Consider the following 24,864-nt stretch of genomic DNA (forward strand, 5'->3'; position numbering starts at 1 on the left):
GCTTTTAGTATTCTCTGGATTCAACTTGGTAGGTTTATATAAGCATTTTTTTTTTTCCCTCTGTGACATTTGTTAGTGAAGTGAACCCAGTTTCCTTCATGTACTTTTGTTCTTTTACATTTGTCTTTGGCATCTTATTTATATTATGCTACTTTCCAGAATCATTTGGAAGTTTTCCTCTTTCTGCTACAATCTGCAAGAATCAAAATACCACTGGAAGTATTTGCTTTTTAATGCAGGACTTGATTTATTGGTGAAACCTTCTAGGCCAGCGATTTACAATCTCATGGCACACATAAACTAATTACTAAAATTCTGCGGCACACCAAAATTTATTTTTTGCCAATCTGACAAAAAATAGGTATAATTTTGATTCATTCACACCAGACAGCTTTTGTGTTGGCTGTTGGTCATTTTTTTATTTGACACTCTAGGGGAAAAGAGGTCAGTGCCCCTGACTAAGTAGTCAGGTATTGTATGTTTTAAAAATTCTTGAGGTACTCCAGTGTGCAGCGGCACACCCATTGAAAATCGTCCATATGGCCTTTTGATGAAGGTGTTAACATTTTTTCTGTCTGTTTTTTTAGTTTTATCTTTGGTAATTGGTCTGTTTTTATTTTTTTCCTTTGGTCAGTTTTGCTAATTTATATTTTCTAAGAATGTCAGGTATTTTATCCACACTAAGATCTCTGCATAATTTTCTTTTAATGTCACCTTCCTATATAATTATTATTATTTTACATTTTTTTTTTTACTTTGGTGTATCCATATTGGCTCCCTTTTTGTTACTTTAATAAGTTTTTTTCTTGATCATTTATTTTCCTATTTTACTTAGCTTTCTTTGTAAAGAACTGATATATTTCTACATTATTTTGTTTTGATTTTTTCATTTGATATTAATACTTTCTTCTGCTTTTAGATATTTTGTTGCTAGTTTTTAAACTTCTTGAATTATGCATTTAATTCATTTAAAAAATTATTTGCTACAAAGGTGTTTGAAGCTACAACTTTCTCACTGTTAACTATTTAAACCACATTCCTTAGAATTATTTTACATTTTAAATTGCTATTATTTTGTAAATGTTCTTCAATTTAATTTTTATTGTATCTTTGACACATAAGTTGTATAAATATGAGTTTATAAATTAATAAACTTTATTCAATATACTACTTACCTAATGTTTCTGTCATTTTCTCTTTTTTATTTATCATTTTGATTTATTTAGAGGCTATTTTAATGTGAAGTTTATTAATTACATATGACTTATTAATTAATATCTTTATTTTGGATTGCAATTTTTATAAAATATATCTGTATTAATATATCTTTTTCTTTAATTCATCTTTATACAGTAATAATGTTCAATCCTCAATCTTCTTTGGATTTGGTTTTGCCTCACTTATTTTTTCCATATGATTCGACTTAGAATATTTTCCAATACCTTTACTTTATAAGTATTGCTAATAAATAGCATTTGTGGGGGTTAGTTGCTTGATTCAACTTTAACATATTATTTTGATAGGTGAGTTGATAATTTGCTCTAATTATAACAGTTAAAACAAGCTTGGTCTTAAATCTTAATTTCTGCTCTAACTTTGCTTTTAAGATGTCTTTATCCTTATTTCTGATGTCTAGCTTTAGTTACATTATCTGCATCTTTCTTTACTTCTTTATTATTATCAAAGGTTTTTATAAGATGAATTGTCAGTTTTTGATTCTTCTCCCATAATGGTCCTCAGTCTTCCATGCTTCAGTGTATACCACAGAGATCTGAGAGAATAAAAGGTAGATCCCTCAAGCTTTCCCACGAAAGGTTTTAGTTTATTATGTCTCAGGTAGAATCGACTGTTTAAGCAAGCCTCCCAGGTGACCCTGGTGTAGGCAGTCTTTGGTAGACCCAATGAGAATACTCTCATAGTAATTATCCATGTTCATTTAAAACATATCCTTAATCTTCAACCTCTTGATTCATAAGCTCTAAAAATGAAAAAGTAAATATTAAGTTCTTGTTATAAATTAGAAAACAAACACTTTCTCCCTTCTCAACAACACCCAACCTGATCTTTTTTTTTTTTTTTTACATATCTTTAGTATCTAGTTTAAAAAAATATTTCAATTATCTTTTATTCTGTAACATTAACTTCTGGAAGTGTATAGCTTCAGTTTTGGGTGCCACCTTTAGTTCTAAATGCTAGCATACTGCCTTTCCCTATTCTAAAGTTCCTCATATTGACTATCTTTTATTAGGGGCTAGACTTTTTTCTTTAAGCTATTATTTTATTTTTTAAAATAAGGACTCATAGATGCTATGTTCCCTAAGATCTTGAATGTTGAGGATAGACTGTCTTTCTTTTGTCTTTATATGTCAATAATAATATTCTTAGGTTATATTTTCTTCCCCCAAGAACGCTGCCACATTTTCCATTGTCTTATAAAATTTAATATTTCTATGGGGTAGTTTGAGACCTATCTTTTTTCTTCCTTGTAGCTCATTCACTTTTTCTTCCTTGTAGCTCATTCACTTTTCAGAAGGTTAACAATTTCAGAAGAATATAACAAGGAGGGAGTGAGATTGTCTAATTTTATATCTTGGAATACAGTATATCCTTTTGGCCTACTGATTAACTTCATTGCAGATATGTATAAATATATAATATATAGCAAGAGTGTAGCCTCTAGTCATATTTTCTGTTCAACCATTTCTTAGCTGTCTAACCTTAAGTTAATTACACTCTCTGTGTATCAGTTAATCATTTGTTAAATTATAATAATATATGGCAATACTAGTGACTTATGACATAATATATGTAAACTGTCTAAGCACAGAGAAGGCATTCAAGAATTATTTGTTAGTATAATTATTACAATTAGTTATTGATGTCAGGTATAAATACAGTCATGTGCCACAAAATGATTTTTCAGTCAACAATGACCCACATTTTATAATTCCATAGATCAGTGATTTTCAACCAGTGTGCCACAAGAATTTTTAAAATATGCAACACAAGGACACTGACCTATTTTTTTTAATTTTTATTAAATGTGTTTTTACTGATTTCAGAGAGAGGAAGGGAGAGAGAGAAGAGATAGAAACATCAATGATGAGAGAAAATCATCAATTGGCTGCCTCCTGAACGCCCCCTACTGGGGATTGAGCCCATAACCCAAGCATGTGCACTGACCAGGAATCCAACTGTGACCTCCTGGTTCATAGGTTGACTCTCAACCACTGAGCCACATGGGCTGGGCAAGGGCAGTGACCTCTTTTTCTTTAGAATGTCAAATAAAAAATGACAACAGCCAACACAACAATAGTTGTCCAGTGTGAATGAATCAAAATTATACCTTTTTTTTTTTTTTTTTTTTTGGTCAGATGGACAAAATATAAATTTTTTGGTGTGGTGCAGAATTTTACTAATTAGATTGTGTGCACCATGAGATAAAAAAAGGTTGAAAATTCCTTTCATAGATTATAATAAAGTTATAGCCATTTACATGTCTTAGGGCAACACATTACTCATGAGTGTGGTGATACTGGTGTAAACAAACCTACTGCACTGCCAATCATATAAAAGTATAATACGTACAATCATGCATGGTGCCTAATGCTTATCTATACTAATAATAGAGGAATATGCAAATTGTCCGGGACACCGTCACACTAACAGTAATGACCAGCAGGCTGCCTTGGGCAACAAGGCCAGCAGGGGGTTTAGTGAGGGGTGACCAAATGACTGAATAGCAGGCTGCGTGGGGCGACCAGGTCGGTAGCAGGGGGGGGGGCAGTCAGTTAGGGGCGATCAGGCAGGCAGGCAGGTGAGCAGTTAGGAGCCAGTGGTCCCGGATTGTGAGGGGGATGTCTGACTGCTGGTTTAGGCCCAATCCCGGGGATCGGGCCTAAACCAGCAGTCGGACATCCTCCAAGAGGTCTTGGATTGGAGAGGGTGCAGGCTCGGCTGAGGGGATTCACCCCCCCCCCCATACACGAATTTTATGCACTGGACCTCTAGTGCAATAATAATAAACGACTATGTTACTGGTTTGTGTATTCACTATAGTATACTTTTTGTTATTATTTTAGAGTGTACTCTTTCTACTTACTGAAAAAGCAGCTTGCAGCAAAATAGTAGCTGTGTTATGCTAGCAGCAGCCTCACACATCTCCTCCTGTTTACTGTGTCTCTTGATTGCACCATTATCTCTTGTGCTTGATTTAATCTTATGCTGTTCTTTGTACAGTAACATGCTGTACAGCTTGTAGCCTAGGAGCAATAGGCTCTGCTCTATAGCCTTGGTATGGAGTAGGCTGTGCCATCTAGGCTTGTGCAAGTGCACAAGGTTCGTGCAGTGACGAAATCACGTAATGATGTATTTCTTAGAACATACCCCTTTGTTAAGTGGCACATGGTGTATTTTTTCTATTCCATATTTTCCATCTATACTTCATTGGCATCATGGTTCTGCATCTTTAAACTATTGTCCTGTCCTATATATTTACTGTGTTTACTCTAAGTGGTCTATATCTCTACATCTCTTTTCCTCTGCATTTGGCATCATTTTCTACAACCTGAACTTTGTGTTAATGCCTTGATGTTTGCCATACCGATTCTCTTTCTTGCTATTTTAGATTTAGTTATTAGTTTCTATAAAGATTGTTTTGCTTTCATTTTGCCTCCTTAATTACCTTTTGTTTATAAACTCATCCTTGACCTTTTGTTTTATATTCTTTTTCAATTTTTGGTAAAAAAAACACACCACATTTATTATGAAAAAATTTAATTTTTCAAAAAGTACTTTTTCCCCCCAATAAAAGAGTCACTATCTGTCTTTTGCATCCTGAGTTTTTCTCTGCTGCTCATGTATGTGTATTGGGGGGTGGGGGTGGGGGGAGAGAAGCAGGGGGAAGGAAGGGAAAGAGAGAGAGAAAGAGGGAAAGAGAGAAAAAGGAAATGGACTCATTGGCAGTTTTCCCGAATGGTTCCCATGTTGTTTCTTTGTTTAGATGCTCCATTTTGATGTGGACCTTCTTATAAGGTCTCCCCATTTGCTCAACTACAGCTTGAGTAAATTTCTCTGGATTCTGCTTGCAGCAATGTTGGCTCTACTTATGCATCTCTGCCTCTCTGCAGAGCCTCAGTTTGAGTTGAGTGTTGTTTTGTTCTATTGCTGTTTTATTCTCTATGGCTTTTGGACAGGGGGGAGAAAAATTGTACATGGGTTTTTATCTCCACTTCTCTAAGACTTTTGACAACTGGACACAGATATCAGTTTTCTATTGGTCATTTTAAGGGCTGGGTGGTGTGTGTGTGTGTGTGTGTGTGTGTGTGTGTGTGTGTACTGCCATGCTCTCATATGGTGCTAGTAGGTATGTACACTATAGCAGAAATTTTCTGGGGAACAACTTGGCAATGTGGATCACTGTTTTAAAGACACTTTTTGACCCAGGAATTCCATATTAAGAAATAGATTAGGAGTCAATCATGTACAAACAAGTCAGCAATGGGATGCTTATTTTAGACTTATTTATAATAGAAAACCACTTAGGAACAATGCAAATATCTAACAACAGGTACTCATTTCATAAATTATGGTACATAAATTCAATAAAATGTCTTGTAGCTATTAGAAATGACGTATATTTAAGTAAAGTATACAAAGAGGTTAAGTAGAAAACAGCAGTATACAAAATAGTAGAGCAAAACTGTGTATGTAAACATATCACTAATTCTGTCTAATAAAAGAGTAATATGCAAATTGACCATCACTCAAACACACAAGATGGCTGTCCCCATGTGGTCAAAGATGGCTGCCCCCATGTGGACACAAGATGGCCACCACAAGATGGCCAGCAGGGGAGGGCAGTTGGGAGGGACCAGGCCTGCAATGGAGGGCAATTGGGGGTGATCAAGCCTGCAAGGGAGGGCAGTTAGGGGTGACCAGGCCAGCAGAGGAGGGAAGTTGGGGGCGACTGGGCCTGCAGGGAAGGGCAGTTGGGGGGACCCAGGCCTGCAAGGGAGGGCAATTGGGGGAGCAGGCCTGCAGGGGAGGACAGTTAGGGGTGACCATGCCTGCAGGGGAGGGCAGTTAGGGGTGACCAGGCCTGCAGGGGAGGGCAGTTAGGGGTGACCAGGCCTGCAGGGAAGGGCAGTTAGGAGCAAACATGCTGGCAAGGGAGCAGTTAGGCATCAATAAGGCTGGCAGGGGCGTGGTTAGGGGGTGATCAGGCTGGCAGGCAGAAGCAGTTAGGGACAATCAGTAAGGCAGGCAGGCGAGCAGTTGGGAGCCAGCAGTCCTGGATTGTGAGAGGGATGTCCGACTGCCCGTTTAGGCCTGATCCTAAATGAGCAGTCAGACATCCCTCGAGAGGTCCCCGATTGGAGAGGGTGCAGGCTGGGCTGAGGGACAACCCCCTCTTGTCCCCCCGCCCCCATGCACAAATTTTGTGCACCAGGCCTCTAGTTGTTAATAAAAGGCAATGCTGATAATGATTATATCTATGTGTGGGGGTTTAGGTGATTATCATTGCCTTTTTCACTTTTAATAAAAAATAATGATCCTGAATTACTTTTATAATCAGAAAAATAGTAATAGTAATAGAGCAACAAAGTAACCCCTTGAGAAACATATACTCCCTGCTATCACCTACAGAATAATAGTAACTATTGAGTGCTCTTTGCCTGGCACCATAAAGGCCCTTAATTATCTAATTTAATGCTCACAGTAGCTCAATGAGGCAGAAATTAGTGTTTCAGTTTTCAGTTGAGGAACTGGAGGGATGGAAAGGTTAAACACATCTAATGGCACATGGTCCGTGAAAGACCATGCCTGAATGGGAGCCCAGTTGAGTATGATTCGAAAAGGCATCAGCTTCCCAGTGCATCCTGCTGCCTCTGAGGATTGTCCCTTATATCTTGATGCTTTTACAAGTTACAGGTTTAACAGCTCATTATTCAAAGTTTTGAATACTGGTCCTTGTTTCTCAGTTTAATTATGAACCTGAAAGAGGACTCAGGTGATAGAACAGACATACCAAACAAAGGACAGTATCTCAGAGGGAAGGCAGGGGTGTGGGAAGAGATCAACCAAAGAACTTGCATGCATATATGCATAACCCGTGGACACAGATCATAAGGACAATAGGATAGTGAAGGCCCAGGGTGGGGTGGGTGGGGAGGAGCAGGCTAGAAGGGGTCAATGGGAAAAAAGGGGACATATATAATACTTTCAACAATAAATATTTTAAAAAGCAGAAGACATTAAGATTCATATTTCAATGTAAATCATTGAGCATTCTCTTTAACAGGTCATCAGGGTATCATTAGCTCTTTCAAGCTATCAACTGAACAATTTAATGCACCAAAGAGACACATTTTCTTTAAAATATCCTTATGATCTGAGGATTTTCTGAATTTTCATGTAACTTTACCCAGTCATTAGACCAATCATGTAGTATATTTTGATTTTGATTTTGAAAAAATACAACTGTTTTCATCATAAACCTAAACTCCAGCTGTAGAACATTTTTTAAATCATTAGCATTCTACCCAGAATACAGCCCAATCAAACCAGTCTACTTCAATTTCAAAAACAGTAGCTAGAATTCAAAACAAGAACAACACAAATGAGAGAGCCTGAGAGAACAGACAGAGTAGGGACTGGATGTTTAGGGGATTAGGACTAAAATAGTGATGAACAGAGTTTCAAACATCTCCTGGAATGTAGTTTATCATACTCTGTTACTATACGTAATACAACAAGTAACCAAGTTAAAAAACAACTTAAAACAAAGTCGTTATTTAATAGGTTAACCATCCTTGTTCCTCACCCCAAGAGCAATAATAATGAATACAGAGGAATTTGAGGTTAGGGCAATAAAATTAAGGAAGAACATGATACTCAGAAGATACAATAATGACAGCTCATCTGGCATCAAGCCCTCGTAAGAAAGATTCACAAGCATTTAATATCATTCACTGCCTCGCCAAGAAATAGAAATTTTAAAAAGCTGAAGTCGGACAAGTAGTGTGTGATAAGGTAAAATGGTGACAATCATCATCATCATCATCATCCTTCTCTTCTTCCTCCTCTTTCTCCTGCTCCTCCTCCTCCTCCAATATGGAGGTCGATATGAATGACAATTTGCCAATTAAGAATTGCAAACATGAAAACTCAGAAACTAAACTCTAAGTAGTAGTCAAAAATAGGCTTTCTTTGGAAAACTTCATTCAAGAGTTTTGATGCAGAACAATCTCAATCACTGCCTCCTTTCTATCAATAAAATAGTGCTGGGTCTGCCAAGATAATACTCATTTGTAAAATAAGTAACAACGAAGCAACAACGACTTGATGCAAACATAACATTCCTAGGCACAAATTCATAATCTAGGACAAAAACAAGTTCCTCAGTTCTGAGCCAACCAACAGGAGAAATGCACAATTCTTCTTCACTTATTCCACTAGCCCAAAGACACACAAGAGCACTAAGGAATGGCAGAGTATGGGATGACACTCTACCCTCTCAGTACCATGAACAGGAATCTCAAGTGATGATCCACTTGGTTTCTTTCTCTAGCACAACAATCTCAACTGAATGGAACAATGAAGCTTAGATTCATCATTGCTGTATTTTACAAAAGCAAACCTGGGAAAACCCCATCAGGGTCGCACAAAAACGTTTAACTTATTCCCACATTTCTGTGGATACAAGTCCGTAGGTTATCTGCAAAGAATGCATACATTATTTTAAAGGGAACAGCTAAACAAATTGTCCCCAACAGAAATACAAATAAATGGATTAAAAACTGGCTAGCTAACCGTATATAGAGAGAAATCGTAATTGGTAGTCCGTCTAGTTGGGGAGAAGTTTCCAGTTGGGTCCCACAAGGATCGATATTGGGTCCCATTTTGTTTAATATCTTTATAAAAAATCTGGAAGACAAAGTAGAGAATGTGCTAATTAAATTGACTGATGCCACTAGATGAAGATTGGTGGTTAAAGTAAACTATATATAGATAAATGCTACTGGTCTTTAGAAAGACTGATGATCACAGAGAATAGGACTTCTAATTACTTGTATCTTTTTAATGTATTAAAAAAAAACTAATTCCCAGCACGAGAAATAAATAGATTTAAAAGATCTTAGTGGCTTTGTATAACACAAAATTAGGCACAATGGATAAAGACAATATAGACACAATACCCATAAATGCATAAAATGCAGAATGAAGAATGCCCCCACATAGAGGTATTTTTGGTGCAGCTTTACTTGGAAAACTGATGGCTATGGATCTCTCAAAAATAGTGCTGCTGGAGGCATTTCAGGTATGCAAGAATCAACGTGGTGGAAAGGCAGGAGTAAACTAAATTCTCAAATATGTATTTACTCAGTTATTAGCAGACAAATAAACAACATAAAACTTAAATGCAAAAAAGAGAGCTGAAAACTTGAAGACATAAGCAAGAAAAGTCCATAACTTTAATCCAAAGCAAATTCTATAAGGAAACACACACACACACACACACACACACACACACACACACACACACACACACAAATAGAAGAATGCAAGGGCTAATAGGAAGGACTCTTCTAACATTAGGAGAGAGACTTTTTTTTTTTTACCTCTCTAGAAGACACTTGGGAAAAAGAAATGTTAAGTAGACTCTTGTTGGTTTGAGGTTTATTTTAAAAATCTTAGTATTTTGCAACTTCATCTGTCACATTGAAGACAACTGGAAAGTGACATTGCTTGTCAGTCATGGACTCTCATGTAGACAGGTGGGTTTTTTAGGTGAAATGAAGATACAAACTAATGTGGAATCAGCTTTTCAATTCGGTATTATTTTTTCACTTGTTAGCACAGTGGGTCACACTCTGGATAAGGCCTGGAAAACCCAGCTTGAGCCTCAGAAATTTTGTTAACTTTGCTGTTCAACCCTGAAAACTTGACTTTCCCGAAAAGTTTTAGTTTTTGCATTAAATGACAGGTTAAGAACTGTATTAAGAACTGCAGATACTCTTGTTAAAATAAAGACTTACAGGAAGTTAATACAGAGAAGAGATGGAAAATGTGAAAGCGTGCCATGGAAGCAACGTGGACTCCTGCATGGCCAGGCTTCCACTTCCCCTCCTCCCTGGCCTCAGCACAGAGAGCACAGTATAAGACTCACTTTGGATGAGCTGACTCACAGCTCCCGTCTCTAGGAAACCATCAAAAGGAACATGAAAAAGTCAGTCCCCTCCCTACCGACTGATTTTTCCAAAGCAGCCAACAATACTTAGCTGATTATATGTGCCCAATCTTTGGACAACAAAAAATAACTTAAGAATTACAGCTCGAAAAAAGGGACATTATTGATTAAAAAAAAAAAAATAGAGTGGCGCTATTCATGACACTCGCACAAAAGAAAGCTCTGTGCAGTCAGAGCCCAATGTGGGTCTCCCCTAACCTTTCATGTTGGGGTCAAAAGGAAACCAGGGGCATCTGGAAGGCTAGCCGGTCACCTTTTTGTCTTAATCTAATCAAGGCAGCTGTGAATATTCTGACCTAAGAAATGACTGGTAAAGTTTGAAGTAGTTCATGTGCTATGGATTTTAAAGCTAATACCTGCTGATGACACATGATTTCCTTGCTTTGACTTTACAATTTCTGACCTGAAACATTTCTCCGCAGATAATTCCCTCTTTTAGGGATGGGGCTGCATCCTATATGCTATTCATGTAAAATACATAAACAAGCTTTGCCAACAGGCCTGGGTGGATAATATCTACTGTTTATAACATTTTAATATTTTCCACTTACTGAGTACATACCATGTACTGGGGGACTATGTTACACTCTCTATACAGTATCAAAAACGCTCTTCATAAAAAACTATGAAAGAGGAATTAACCCTGTTTTACAGATGGGGCAACCAAAGGTTAGCGAGACTCATTTTCTTTTGCCTATTGTCACACAACTATTAAACTGAGAGTAAGTCTTGCACTTGACTGACCTCGAAATATTTCTTCACTAACATTGTGCTAAATGGTAACTCCTGCTGTGCTGATGCTATGCTTGGTGATCAAAGAAAGTGGAGAAACCACTTGTCTTAGAGAGTTTAAGACTAAGACAAACATTGCTTCTGGGCCCCAGTTTCTCATACTTAAAAATCAGGGAATTGGACTAGAGCAGGGGTCTTTAGCTGGGTGATACTGACATTCTGGGAGGGACAATTCTTTGCTATGGCGAAGCTGCATGATGCACCATCGCTGTTCAGCAGCATCCCTGGCCTGTATCTACTCACTAAGGACCAGAAGCACCCCCGCCTTTTTTGACAACCCATAATGTCTGCATGCCCTGAGATCCCTGGGGCATGGCTGCCCGTGTTTTGGTCACTGCACCAGAAGAAGTCTAGGTATGTCTATTTTTCTCTCATATTCTATATTCTGAGTTGTGGGTCCATTGTCAGCCAAGAGGACCAGTTTTTTCACCACCACAGGGCACCTCCATCTCAGTACCCTGAATTTAAAACCATCAGTTTGCTGTCAAAATGCCACTCTCTGGGTCTTAAATTTGTCATTTAAATGCAAATTGGTCTGAAAAAAATTGGAGAGATAAAAGTGAAAAAAGATCAGATGGTATTTAGTCAGCTTTGCATTAAGCAATTGATTTAGACTCATTTCAAATGGCAGGACTATGAGATAGCTTTTATTTATTTATTCATTTTCTTTTCTTTATTAAGGCCACTGTATCAGGACAATCATAAAATGGGTTTAAATAGCACAGCCCGAGAGCCAGAATGCTACGTTGGAATCTACTGACAGTTTTCAATAAATGAAACCTCAGACACTGGAAAGAAGCTGACAGTTTCCCAGACCTTGGTTCATTGGCTTTCAAGGACCATACTTCAGATTTGCATCCTTACAAATAACGTCTCCCAGGAAAGGAGTGCCTTTGGTTAGAGAATAGCCCATCAATTATCAGACCTATGGATATGTGGAAACATTAGTGAGCCAGCAGCTTTCACTGGATTTGCTCCAAATAAAACTCAATGATAGACGTTATTTATGGTCTTCTATCCTCGGAATTAAACTGATGTTCGAAATATTAGAACATCAATTAAATAATCAGTGGTATGGTTAACAGTTCCAGAGGTTTAGAAGGATTACTGTCTTCCTGGTTCCAACACTCTGAACCACGATGCCCAGGCATACCCCAGGGCAATCAAATCAGAATTTCTGGGGAAGAAACCCAGCCTTTAGTATTTTTACTGCTCTCCCAGTCATTCAACCAAGCGCTGAAGGCTAAGAATTATTGCCTTAAAGAATGAACCAGTTTATAACTGGGAATTATTCTTTGCCTGTGCCTGATTTAAGCAAGATAGTGGCCTCTTGTAGTCAAATGCTTCAGTGATTTTAAGTGGCACATGTGCAAGGCATTCAGTAATTATCTGTCACTTAAGGAGAAAATGATTCTTTTCTCTCCTCCTCCCCGCCCCTCCTCCCCCTGCTTCTTCTGATGACTCCAAAGAGAAAGTCTCAGTTTGCTGCTGGTAAGTCTTAAATACATCTCTGTACTTGCTTATCTCCCTTCTAAATCCAAGAGCATGTAGAGCTCAGGCTCAGAGCCTTCGTCTAGTATAGCCTAGTATTTAATAACATCATTAAATTTTTTATTTATTGATTATACCTAAGCTTATCTTTTAGCAAGTAATACTGATTTATGTGATATGAAATTTCCTTTTTAAATAAATTTAAGTAATGTGAGTAAAATTAAAGAAATATAAAGCAAATAATAGCACACATCATACTCATATATTGAGAAAGTCACAAAGGTGGTTTTCAGGTGACTGTGGTCTGGGCAATCCTAGTGTTAAGGTAAAGGGCATCTAAATGTGTCACAGATTTGGGCTGTAATTGTGCCTCCATCGCTAATTATCTTCACGATTTGTGGAAAATTACCCATTCTCTTCCCTGGGCCATGGTTTCCTCATTTGTTAAACAAGACCTTTGACCTATATTGCTGGCATTCTTCTATGAGTTTAAGAAGCAAGGAAGGCCTGCCCCCGCATTTACCTTGTTGACATCCAGGCGCATCTTATCACTGTTGGCGCTTGCCCTCTCGGCTGCTTTCTTTTGGCGTTGGGGTCCCCTCCCAAAGAAGATGTAGTTGACCAAAGCATATTCCAGAAGGGCCATAAAAACAAAGACAAAGCACCCCATCAGGTACATGTCAATGGCCTTCACATAGGGGATTTTAGGGAGAGTCTCCCGGAGGTGAGTGTTGATGGTGGTCATTGTAAGGACAGTTGTAATTCCTGGAAAAAGAAAAAAAGAGAGTTAGAATAATAATGCTCCAGTGTCCTTGCTGCTCTCATTACAGCTGGAAAGATTACTATACTCTTTTAGTCATTCATATATGCCACAAAATATTTACAGGGCACTTATTATAGTCCAGCTCTGTGACAGGCCCCGGAGATATGCACAAATCATCTATTTGTAATAAACCTTAATTATTTACAATCCTTCTTTAGTTATATTTATATATTACAGTTATATATCTAATGGGAGGGGGTTGAAAAGTGAATTAAAAGCTGCTGTGTTAGATACCAGCAGGTTGTGTGTTGAGAATATAGAGGAAACACAGGTTTTGGAGCTCCATTTTGAAGAATGACTGGGAGTCACCCAGACAACCCAGGACTGAAGGTCAAAAGTGAAGTTAAAGTTAGATGTAAGGGCGTTGGTGGTGGAGAGAGCTTTCTGTGTGGGGTGAAGGTATACAGCTCATTGAAAGACTCTCAGAAAGTCAACGTGGGTACGTGAGGATATGGTTGGAAGAATGGTGAGGAGAGTGAAGGTTAAGTAAGAGCTACATCATGGAGGGCCATATATACAGAGCCTACTGAGGAATTTGAACTTGAAAATATAGGCAATGTGGGGCCACTGGCCAACTTGGAGCAGGGAGATATAGGGACAAATTGTGTTTATGATAGTCACTCTGGTAGCTATGGGGGCGGGTATAGTGAAGCATACAAGACAGGAATAAAGAACACTCCTTAAGAGTGATTTTTCCCCCCAGAATAATTTGTTAGGAAGGGGAAATAAAATAATTACAACAGTAGAAAAATCAATCAATGCATTATATAGATGATATGGACAAATGATTGTAAAAATGTGGAAACTGCAGAGGAGGTTAATAGAGAAGTTGAAACCTAACCTTCATGTTTCTAGATTGGGCATCGAGGCATGTAATACACAGATAAATTATACAGAAGTATTACAAGATTCCTTATGGAAAATGCCACACTAAGTGATGGCCATTTATAATTATAATTATTCGTCCAGCTGTGTAAGCACCTCTAACTGGGGGGAGTAGTCTCCCTCAAAGGTGTAATTGGAGGGGTAGACATTGCTACACAGGAAAAAGCACGTGGGTCCAGAGTCCCTGGTAGGATAAGTTCCTTGTGAAAATAGGCAGAGCTCAGAGTCAAGATCCCACAGGTGGGAGGATAGGCAGACAACATGTGAACTGGGACCTCTCCGACTCAGAAACCTGTGTCCTTAAACACTACCTAATTAACACATCCCAGAAGTTAAGTTTCATTTCTATGAATTTTTTTTGGAACATAAGTTTCCTAATTTAATTTTCTCTCTCTAATAAGATCGTAATTTTTGTCTTGTTTTTATACATGATCCTAAAACAAATATAGAAAAAATATTTTTTAAATAAACATGCTCTTTTTAAAATCGATTTTAGACACAGAAGAAGGGAGAAGGAGGGAGAGGGAGAGAGAGAGACAGAAACGTCAATGAGAGAGAAACATCTATCAACCGCCTCCTGCATTTCCTTCACTGGGGATCGAGCCCACCACCCAGGCCTGTGGCCTGACCAGGATTTGAACCAGTGACCTTTTGGTGCATGAGTCGATGCTCAACCACTGGGCAACACTGGATCAGCAGAAAAAATAAATTTGAGCATCTGATTCTGAACAAGACCAGAAAAACCCTGGCCTTGCTTTAGAGCGAGGTGTCTTACAGTTCTCAGATTTTTCTTTTTTATTACAATATTAATCTTTTTGAAACATTTCCCAATTTTATTTTTCTCTTCTTTATGTCAACCACAGATTATCCTGTATGACATGTATATCATAAAACTGACAATGCTGATTATACTATTTATCTAAATCTCATTTTAAGGTATTTCTGACCTAGTAATAAATTATTCACATAGGGAGATGGATGAATTGGGGGGAAAAAAAAGAGAGAGTGAGAACTCATGGATATGGACAACAGTGTGGTGATTGCAGGGTTGGGGGGTGGGGTGGAGAGGCTATAGAAGGGATAAATGGTGATGGAAAAAATAAAATTTATATAAAGAAGTAAATAAATTACTTATTATTCCTGTAATAGACATAAAATTGATAACAAATATTCACTTTGAAATAAGATATTTACAAATTTCATTCATTCCTTTATTCAGCAAATATTTACTGAACATCATTTTCTATGAGAGACACTATAGATGTAATGGAAGCAAAATTAGATATTGATCTTTCTCCAAAAGATCTTCAAGTACCAGGAGGAAAATGACATCACAAACCAAAAGAATGCATAACAGTGGCTGGCCTACAGAGGGTAACTCTCTAGCACTTTAAGAGGTTAAGGCATAGGGACTTGACTCAGAACAGGAGGTCATTACTCTTCCTTCCTTCCTAGAACTACCACAATCTAAGCTCAACACAGCAGCCAAAGTGATTCCTTCAAAACTGAAATCAAATCATATTACTTCTTTGCTCAAAAACTCTGTTGCTCAGCATAAAAGCCTTTATTATGGCCCCCAAACCACCTCGTAATCTTTTCGTCCCCTCTCACACACACTGTCCTAGCTCCTGAACTCTCTCTGCATTTGCCTCGCTGCCACCTCACTGACGTGCTCACAGCCTGGGATATTCTTATCCAGATAACTGTGGCTTTTCATCCTCTTCAAGTCTGTTCCATTGACAATTTCTGAGTAAGTTCTACCCTGATTATTTTAAACTGTACCCCCTGGCATCACCAATCTCCCGTTGCTTATTTCCCTCAATAGACTTAACATATTATATGATTTGCATGGCTATTCAATTTATTGTCTATCTTTTGCTGATGGAACATAACTTCCAGAAGGGCACGGATTCAGCTCCAGTGCCAAGAGTATCTGGCATGGTACACAGTAGGCATTCAACAAGTATTTGTTGAATGAATAAATAAATGACTTCTCCAAGGAAGTAACACAATTGCATTGAGATCTCATGGTGGAGGAGTTAACATTTCAAAATTGAAAGGAACTAGTTAGAATTCAAAATAATAAAGATTGTGTAAAAGGTCATAAATTTAACATATCTGGAGTTAGCAACATAAAAATGTCCATGAAATAGAAGTTGTTATCTCTCTTTGGTTTTATAACAAAAGAAAAACCAAGCATTAGATAACTGATGCCACAGATTACTTCCCAAAATTTTTGCTTGGTTTTCTCTTGTCCCCTGCCATGTCAGTCCAAAATATTCATAAGACTTTAGACTTCTTTCTGCTTAGCTACTTTTTACACACTACATTTTCCTGTGTTTTTTTTTTGCTCAGAAAACAAAAAGATGGGAGGGACATCTTCCCAGGTAAAGAAGTGCAGATAGAAATTTAATAATTATCAAGTGATATTACATGAATTATGCTTCAATAAAAATATCACACAGATGGGACTAATTACATTACCAACAGCTATCTAGTTAACTAATTTTGACATGAAAGAGCTTTAATATGTGTTTAATTGATTTAACGCTGAATCAGATCACCCAAAGTCTCAGAGTCAAATCCTTATAATGTGTGCAGTCTGGTTTCATCATGTGTTACAAATTCCAGGGAAGGAAAGCGCGTTTTTGGACACAAAGACACGCATGCACGCACACACACGCACTCACGTGTGAGTCAAACTCCGCAAGCAGACAGAAAATGGCCTACCTAATGCCACTCTTGCAGCTGAAGCATCGTAATTAATCCAGAAGGAGACCCAGGAGAGGATAGTGATCAGGATGGAAGGCATATACGTTTGCAGGATAAAGTACCCAATGTTTCTCTTCAGCTTAAAACTGAGGGACAACCTGGGGTAGGAACCTAGAAAGGCAATTTTAGAACATCATCATTAGCATTCAATACTTGTAGGATACTTTGCTTTAAAGGCCCCTAAACGGTCTGTATATTTTCCTAGATTCAAATCTAGCTCCTGGTGAAGCGAAAGCACTTTCTTCTGCAAAAGATGTCTGAGAACACGGGGTTTTTAATTAGCAGGAGTTCCTCTATGTTGATTACGTCCCACACTCATCAGTCATTAAAAGAATTCCCGCTTTTCTCTGCTCGGCCTCATGTACTGGATCAAAAAATACTCATTATCTACAACTGTGATGACAAGACAATTTGGGACAGTCCCTTTGTCCCCCCCCTCAATTGTTTCTCAGCAAGTCCACCCATTAAGATTTTTTTTTTTTGCCTATCAGAATCAGGCTGCACACGCTGATGCTAGTAAAAGATAGCTCTTCACACACAAAGCCCCAGTACGGTTTTAAGTCTGGATCAATGTCTGTACTTCAGGCAATGCAGCAAATCCCTGAAATTTCAGGATGGTTTCCAAGTGTAGGCATTATTTTTTTCCCTAAAATCAGTGTATTCATCGAAGTTCTGAAGCAGGGGTGGGGAACATCCGGCCCACGGGCCACATAAGGCCCACAAAATCATTTGGCCTGGCCCTGCCAAGGCATTAGTGGTGAGTTAATTCAATGTTTGACCAAAAAGAGCAGGCTAATTTTTAAGTTGATAATTTTCTGTGGCCTGCGAATGCTGTCATAAATATCCAAATGGCCCTTGGCAGAAAAAGGTTCCCCACCCTCGTTCCAAAAGGCATCCCTGACCTACTCAAAGGTGGAGAATCACTATTCCTGAGCAACATCTGTGAGAGATACAACTAAAGCATCACATTCCTGAAGTGGGGTCCTTTGTGGTGATCTGGGGTTTACACTTTAGATAATATATGTAACAGAACACAGCCTCAGAACATAAACGGTTCACACTGATAAATAGTGTCTTAATGTGAAAGTAAGAGTATTTTACATAGGAACTCATTTCTACAGAGTTTCAGCAATTCAAAGGACTTCATACTTAGGAAAAGTTTCAGTTATTATTGTTCTTTTTTTTTTTTTTTACAGCAAAAGGCTACACTGTATTCTTACTAAGTCATGCAACTCTTGCCTGAAGTTGTTTGTAGGGACAGGAAGCACCCGAATCAGAGGGGAAACTCAAAATTTACAGTTATAAGGCTATTTCCTTGTACGGGATTCACTTCAATGAGACATATTCCTGTGGGCTTATTATTTTTCCCCTTAATGATGTAGCAAATTACCACTTTACTGGGCTTTCTTGTTAAAAATTTGTGCTGTTGATACCAAGTTTGATAACCTAAAACCTCAATACTAGCAGGGTAAGGGCAGCAAAGGCATCAGGATAATCTCAGGATCTGGAAGGGTGTTTACCTGCAAAACAGGGGGGTCACAGTACATAAAGCAATTCCTATCCTCCGGGGGAAATGTGAAATTCTCCTACCCTACTCTCTTCAGAGAATTTCGCTGTGGTCAGACTTGAGTGAACTGTGACTTGGTCATTCCCAGTGTATTTGAAAGAATGATAATTAATTCTGTGAGATGCATAAAATCAGCGGAACAACTGACCCGGGTCTTCATTTCTTTCTCTATTCTGTCTACAACAATTAGTCCCTTCGTTGGCCAATGAGAGACACAGCGCTAAGCCTCTCAGCGCTGCTGGGGGTGCCTTCAGGAAAATAACTGGATGGGCTGCAAATGAGCAATGGGCTTGATGGGGACATGAGGGTTTCCAGCAGATCTCAGTCTTCTAGAGTCACCATCCTTCCCGGGGACCCCATCCGGAAATAAGTGACCACTGTTTATAAACAATGATGACTCTTTTACCTTAACCTTCTTCCCTGATACAAACCTGTGGAGAAAACAACCTTCTTGGTGATGAGTTTGTAATCTACAATAGAGAACTGTGGAAGTTCAATCTTTGTTACTCCCGTTACTGCTTTATCTTCCCCACGCCAGTAAAACTCAATGTCGTCGGTGGTATATCCATCTGAAAAGAAAACATATACACACATACAGACGCACAAAATGAAAAACAAACAAAACAGACAGAATAAAGTTTAGTGGATGAATTTTGTAAATGATAATAGCTACAGTTAGAGGGTATTATTATATGTTAGGTACCATGCTAAGCACCTCAAGTATATTAGCACATTTAATCCCCACAACAAACTCATGAGGGAAGCATAATTAGGCCCCCAAGAGGAATCACAGGCTTAGAGAAATTAACAGCTTACATTAAGTCTTGCAACTATGAAGTGGCATAGTTGGAACTTGAACCTAGGTTTATCTGAGTATGAATCTCATTCTCTCAAACATCATCATATTATTATATAACCCTGATGGCACTCTAAGAGAAGACAAAAGAAGAGGAACATCATTTAAGTTATCAGTACAGCACTGAATGCTATCAAACCTCCCCCCTCCGTATAAGATATTTGAATTATAATGTATTTGAGTTTCAAGTCAGAAGAGCAATGATTATTAAGGGAGTCACTAATTTGTTAATACTCATAGACATGACCTCCAAATTTGATTTTGTAGCATATCTGAATTCCAAAATTCTCTCCAAAACACACCTCAAAACAACATTGATTCTAATAGTTTTAAGAAATAAATACAAATGTATAGTGTACACTATCAATGCACAGTGTATTTAGGAGGTATGCTTCCTTCATTCGACAACAATTTACTGAGCATCTACTATGCTCATCAGTGCACAGATGCTGGGGATAGGACTCTGTACAATAAAGACATGTCCTCTGTTATAATGATATTTCCAATCCATGGGGCAGAGTAGAATAAGCACACATATTCTAATAAGTAAGTGCACATATAACTGCAACGAATAAGCACATATTAGATCGTAAACAATGCTGTACAGGGAAGCATGCAATGAAATCCAGTGAATATGGATATTATACGAACTAATCCCCCACAACCTCTATAGAAGCATATATTATCTTTGTGTATCCTAATTATCTCTTCAAAGAACTTTTGTATCTCGATAGTTGAATTTTTAAAATATAGGAAACAGGAAAGATACTGCTCACCAATTTCAAAAGCAATGAAACAAATTAAAAAGATTGCCTAAGTTCTTTGCCTTTTGACATGTGACTAGCTAGTGTAACACTGAGGACTATAATTACAATCCTCTGACTCTTAGCTCTTATGGTTTTGAATAAACCACATTGCCTCCAAAGAGACTTCAGAGAGTCAGATCTCCAAAAGAGCGGAAAAAAATAGTTTTTCAAAGAACTGCAATGCCCTCGATTTGAAAATTTATATAAACTATAGCACAGCTCAGGCAGCGTCTTAACTTTTCTAGAAGTCTGCAGTCCTCCTTATTCATAGGCGCAATGCTGCAGTAATACAGTTTTTTGGAAGCGTTATTGAGACTTGAACTTCTGGTTTTGCATCTATAGGCTTCTGGATAATAGCTAATGATTTTGAAAGGACTTGTTTAGTTAAGAACATCATAAATTATATTGTAATCAAAATTGGAGTTTTATTATATTATAAACTACCAACATTTTTATTAGTGTGATCTCATTTAGAGCCCTTTGTTTTGTTAGACAATGTCTTTTTGCATATAAAACTTTGATTTTAAAGCAAAGTCCAAGGGAACGGCATAGTAAACAGATTCTCAGAAAAGAGCTTCTCACTCCCCATTAATCTACCTCATTATATTCTTTAACTTATCCTCAGAACGGGGGTGTCTGTCCTAAAAGAGAACTTTCCTAATATGACCCTGGGGACCCTCACAGTTTAGAGCTTCTTCTCAAATATAACCTAACTTCTCATTTGTTATTTGCACACATCTCTGTTATGAAATTGTTTTAAATCAATGACAATCCCACTTTTGATAAAACAGTTTAAAATAGAAAGATAAAAGAAATTTGCTCAGAGATTTAACCCCAATAGTTAGAAATGCATTGCAAAATTGAACTTATGGTATATAAACATAAATAAAGGTATTTATGAAACCAGAAGGCAATCGTGTCAAATGCAGCCATTTTCAAAAGAAGAGGTTGAGAGAAAACTCTCACCATTTTCAATAGAGGTTTAAGTCTAACCTAGTGAGGGGTGTGTTTTTGGTCCTGCAGCTTCCTCTCTTCAGTATCTACCTTCTTTGTTCAGCACCACAAATCTAACAGCAGCTCTCGGCAGGCAGAGGCACCAGCTATATCCCTGCACTACAGTCATCATCATCATCACTACTCCTGGAGTTTTTATGCAGAAAAACTGAGTTGCTACTTGTAAAATACAATGCTTAACAAGGCTAGCTAGTACCCTCTTTTTAATACCTTTGCTGTTATTTCATGAGCAAATACACGGACGTGCACAATGAGAAACCCAGCTGTTCAATCAAGGACACTTACAGAACTCTCCAAAGTGGTTGGAAATTATAATAAAACATTTAAGATTATTTTGATATTTAGGATTTTGGAATCTGACACCAGAGAGCAATGTGTTATGTATACAACTTGGCTAGTGCTGGTCTTAAAAACCCCAATCTTCTGGAATTCATTTTGGTTTAACCAAGTATAGAATATTGCAAATGGAAAGGAAACGAATGTGCTTGCATCATCGATTTCTGGAGATGAAAGACCAACAATCCCTGACAGTGCCAGGGTGGTCAAGTTCAAAGCTAGCTCAGACACTGTGTGGATTACCTGAAAGCAGACCTAGTTTTCTTTTTCTTTGAATTTTCTCTGGAGGAACAGTTAGCAGTCTCTCAAAGTGATTAAAAAATAAAACATATGCAAATATATATGACCTGACTTTTACAACTTTTGTAATAATAATGAGTGAAAATAATTAGATTTCTTGTAAAAGATATCAGAAGGGGGGTGGTGCACAGGAGATCCTCATTAATGTCTTGCAAATTAAATTCATCTTTTATATTTTATTCATGGGATTCTAGAAACTGAGTCATTAAATTCTATTGTATTCTTATCATTAAAACCATAACCCAGATAAATTCAGATGGCCTATGAGTAACCCAAAATACAAATTTATTGGAATTTACTTGGAGGACTTAAAAACTGTATAAAATGTTACAAGTCTCAGATCAGGATAAATATAAAAATATGCAAATCTACATAAGACATGAATGATAAACAAGCTATCTTTCAAATATTGGTAAAAACAACCTATATAATAAAGAGGTAATATGCAAATTGACCATCACACCCTTGCACAAGATAGCTGCCACAAGATGGCCAGCAGGGGAGGGCACTTGGGGGTGACTGGGCTTGCAGGGGAGGGCAGTTAGGGGCGACTGGGCCAGCAGAAGAGGGCAGTTGGGGTGACCGGGCCAGCAGAGGAGGGCAGTTGAGGGCAACAGGGCCAGCAGGGGAGGGAAGTTGGGGGAAACCGGGCTTGCAGGGGAGGGCAGTTGGGGGCAATCGGGCTGGCAGGGGAGCAGTTAGGCACCGATAAGGCTGGCAGTGGAGTGGTTAGAGGGTGATCAGGCTGGCAGGCAGAAGCAGTTAAGGGCAATCAGAGAGGCAGGCATGCGAGTGGTTGGGAGTCAGCAGTTCCGGATTGTGAGAAGGATGTCTGACTGCCAGTTTAGACCTGATCCCTGTGGGGTCCCAGATTGGAGGGGGTGAAGGCTGGGCTGAGGGACACAACCCCCCAGCCCCAAGTGCATGAATTTCGTGCACTGGGCCTCTAGTCTATTATATGAGAGGTAAGGAGTAAAAATGCCATTTTAACAATACTCACATAACTGAACATGTTCTCACAATTATTATATTTTCTTATTACATAAGATGGCATTTTAAAACTTTTTATCTCTTAATGTCAGTCTACATGTCTACTTTGTTATATACTAAATAAATATTTCATTTTAGAAGAATTTACTGTACAAAGGATAAGAACTTACCAAGAAATTAAACTGGTGGCTGGTGACATCATTTTTTTTTTTCCAAGGGGGAAATTAAAGTGACTTGTTTTTTTCTGGCTACTTATGTAAACTTAGTTCCTCAATTGAGTGTTGTAGGGTAATTCTCTATCTCCCATTGTATCTAACATAGCAATAGTTATACAATAACACAGTAGTTGCTTTAACCTGTTAATTCTCAGTCATCACACCAACTTCTGACAACTGAGAATTATGGGTTGGGAATAATTCACACTAGTCATACATGGTTTATATTTTTTAAGAACTATCTTATCTCAAATTCCCTGCCTTTTATATTTCTATCACAGCACTTTAAAATGTTTTTGAATTGAATACCTCATTGTAACAAATAATAGTATATTACTGCCTTATTAGTATTTAAAATTCTATCGGTTTTTAAATAACTACTAGTAAAAATTTATGTTCTGAGGAACACTAAGCCTGCATCACGTGCTTCATGGAAGAGGCTCTTCAGTCCATATATTGTGAGTCACTGTATATTGTGGAATTTCCCAAATCTATTGACCATATGCATTTTACTTTATTTTATTTTTTTAGGATATAAAACATGCCCACCCAGATGTGTTCCATGAATTGCTGGAGGTATTCATATTCATACATTTTAGGGTGATTTAGTTAATGCTCCCCGAAAAGCCAGGTAAGCCCTTGAGAAGGCTCACTGCTCCCCAGAAACTTAGCTTGCTTTTGTAGTGGATTAAACATTTTTTTTTTCCTCTAAAGAACATTTGTAAATAACAGAGATCAAATTGTCTTTTAATGGAGCAAGGCAGACAGACATTTCTGGAAAGCAGCACAACTGAATGTAAGAAGGTGAACATTTTCAGGACTCACTCCAGTCAGAACCCACTCCACTCCAGGCGGAGGCCTGCGTGCTGAGCAAAGGAGCAAGACCTCGTGCAGTCCACGGCCCATGAAACGTGCAGGGCGCTTTCAAGAGGAAGAGGCACACTTGTCAGCCACAACTCTTTAAATTCAGCAATGCAAGCCTCCCAAAGATACTCTGCGTGATTGCCCTGACTCCGTAATTGCATCCTATTCTTCACTCTGCTCTTTAGATGGCCCGCTAGACACCGTTTCTGTGCTGTCAAATCACTTCTAGACCCCGAGCAGCTCAAAATCATCGGCCGAAGGTAAGGCAGACGTGATTACCCAGTGGCATCTTAGTGAGGACACCATCAAGTAATGGCCCAGAATTCATCCCACATCAAAGATGACCTACTTCCGGTGTTATGACTACTTTCAAATTCAAATCTTATGATGTGAAAGAATAGGAAATCAGTCATAATCAAGTAAAATGTCAGATTTGGTGCTTTAAAGATCATCTCTTAACTTGAATTTCAATGCAAGTCTCAGTCTTTGTTGTCTCTGTATGGAAGCAGGATGACCCGGTGGCTGTGTCTGCACGGTTAGCTACACAGTGTTCCTTAAATCTTTCTTTCGAATGTCTGGAGAGATGAAGCCATTAAGCTAGAGGTCCAAGTAAGAGAAAGCAAGGTGAGCCAGCGCTGAGCTTGGGCTACTGGAGGCCTGGAAACGTCCCTTAGCTCTTTCGGAACCTCCCAGGAACCTTCCAGGGATCCCTAGATCACACTTTGAGTAGCACTGCTTTAGAGGATCTCTAATTTGAAATTTAAGGAAAGCTCTAAATAATTCATTTTAATTTAAATTATTACAAATTACCAAAAACTAGGAATCTTGTTTCTTCTAGTAGAAATAAAAACAATTTGCTTTTGAATAGCTGGGGACCTTTGTGTGTTTCGTGCTGTTTAGT

General features: G+C 38.2%; 1 protein-coding gene across 2 annotated transcripts in view; it reads right to left on the minus strand.

The window, feature by feature from the left end:
- Positions 1-24,864, minus strand: part of GABRB2 (gamma-aminobutyric acid type A receptor subunit beta2) — a gene marked incomplete at both ends in the record, with an annotated part of 197,522 nt that overhangs the window by 15,396 nt on the left and 157,262 nt on the right. The window contains 4 exons of one of the 2 annotated variants that reach the window (XM_079773293.1): positions 8,815-8,928; positions 13,059-13,300; positions 16,974-17,126; positions 19,014-19,151. In XM_079773293.1, coding sequence (XP_079629419.1) covers positions 8,815-8,928; positions 13,059-13,300; positions 16,974-17,126; positions 19,014-19,151 — 647 coding nt within the window. The remainder of the gene's footprint in view (positions 1-8,814; positions 8,929-13,058; positions 13,301-16,973; positions 17,127-19,013; positions 19,152-24,864) is intronic. The other variant, XM_079773294.1, reaches the window with a different exon arrangement.

The sequence above is a fragment of the Cnephaeus nilssonii genome (assembly GCF_951640355.1).
Source record: "Cnephaeus nilssonii genome assembly, chromosome: 5".
NCBI classification, from domain to species: Eukaryota; Metazoa; Chordata; class Mammalia; order Chiroptera; family Vespertilionidae; genus Cnephaeus; species Cnephaeus nilssonii.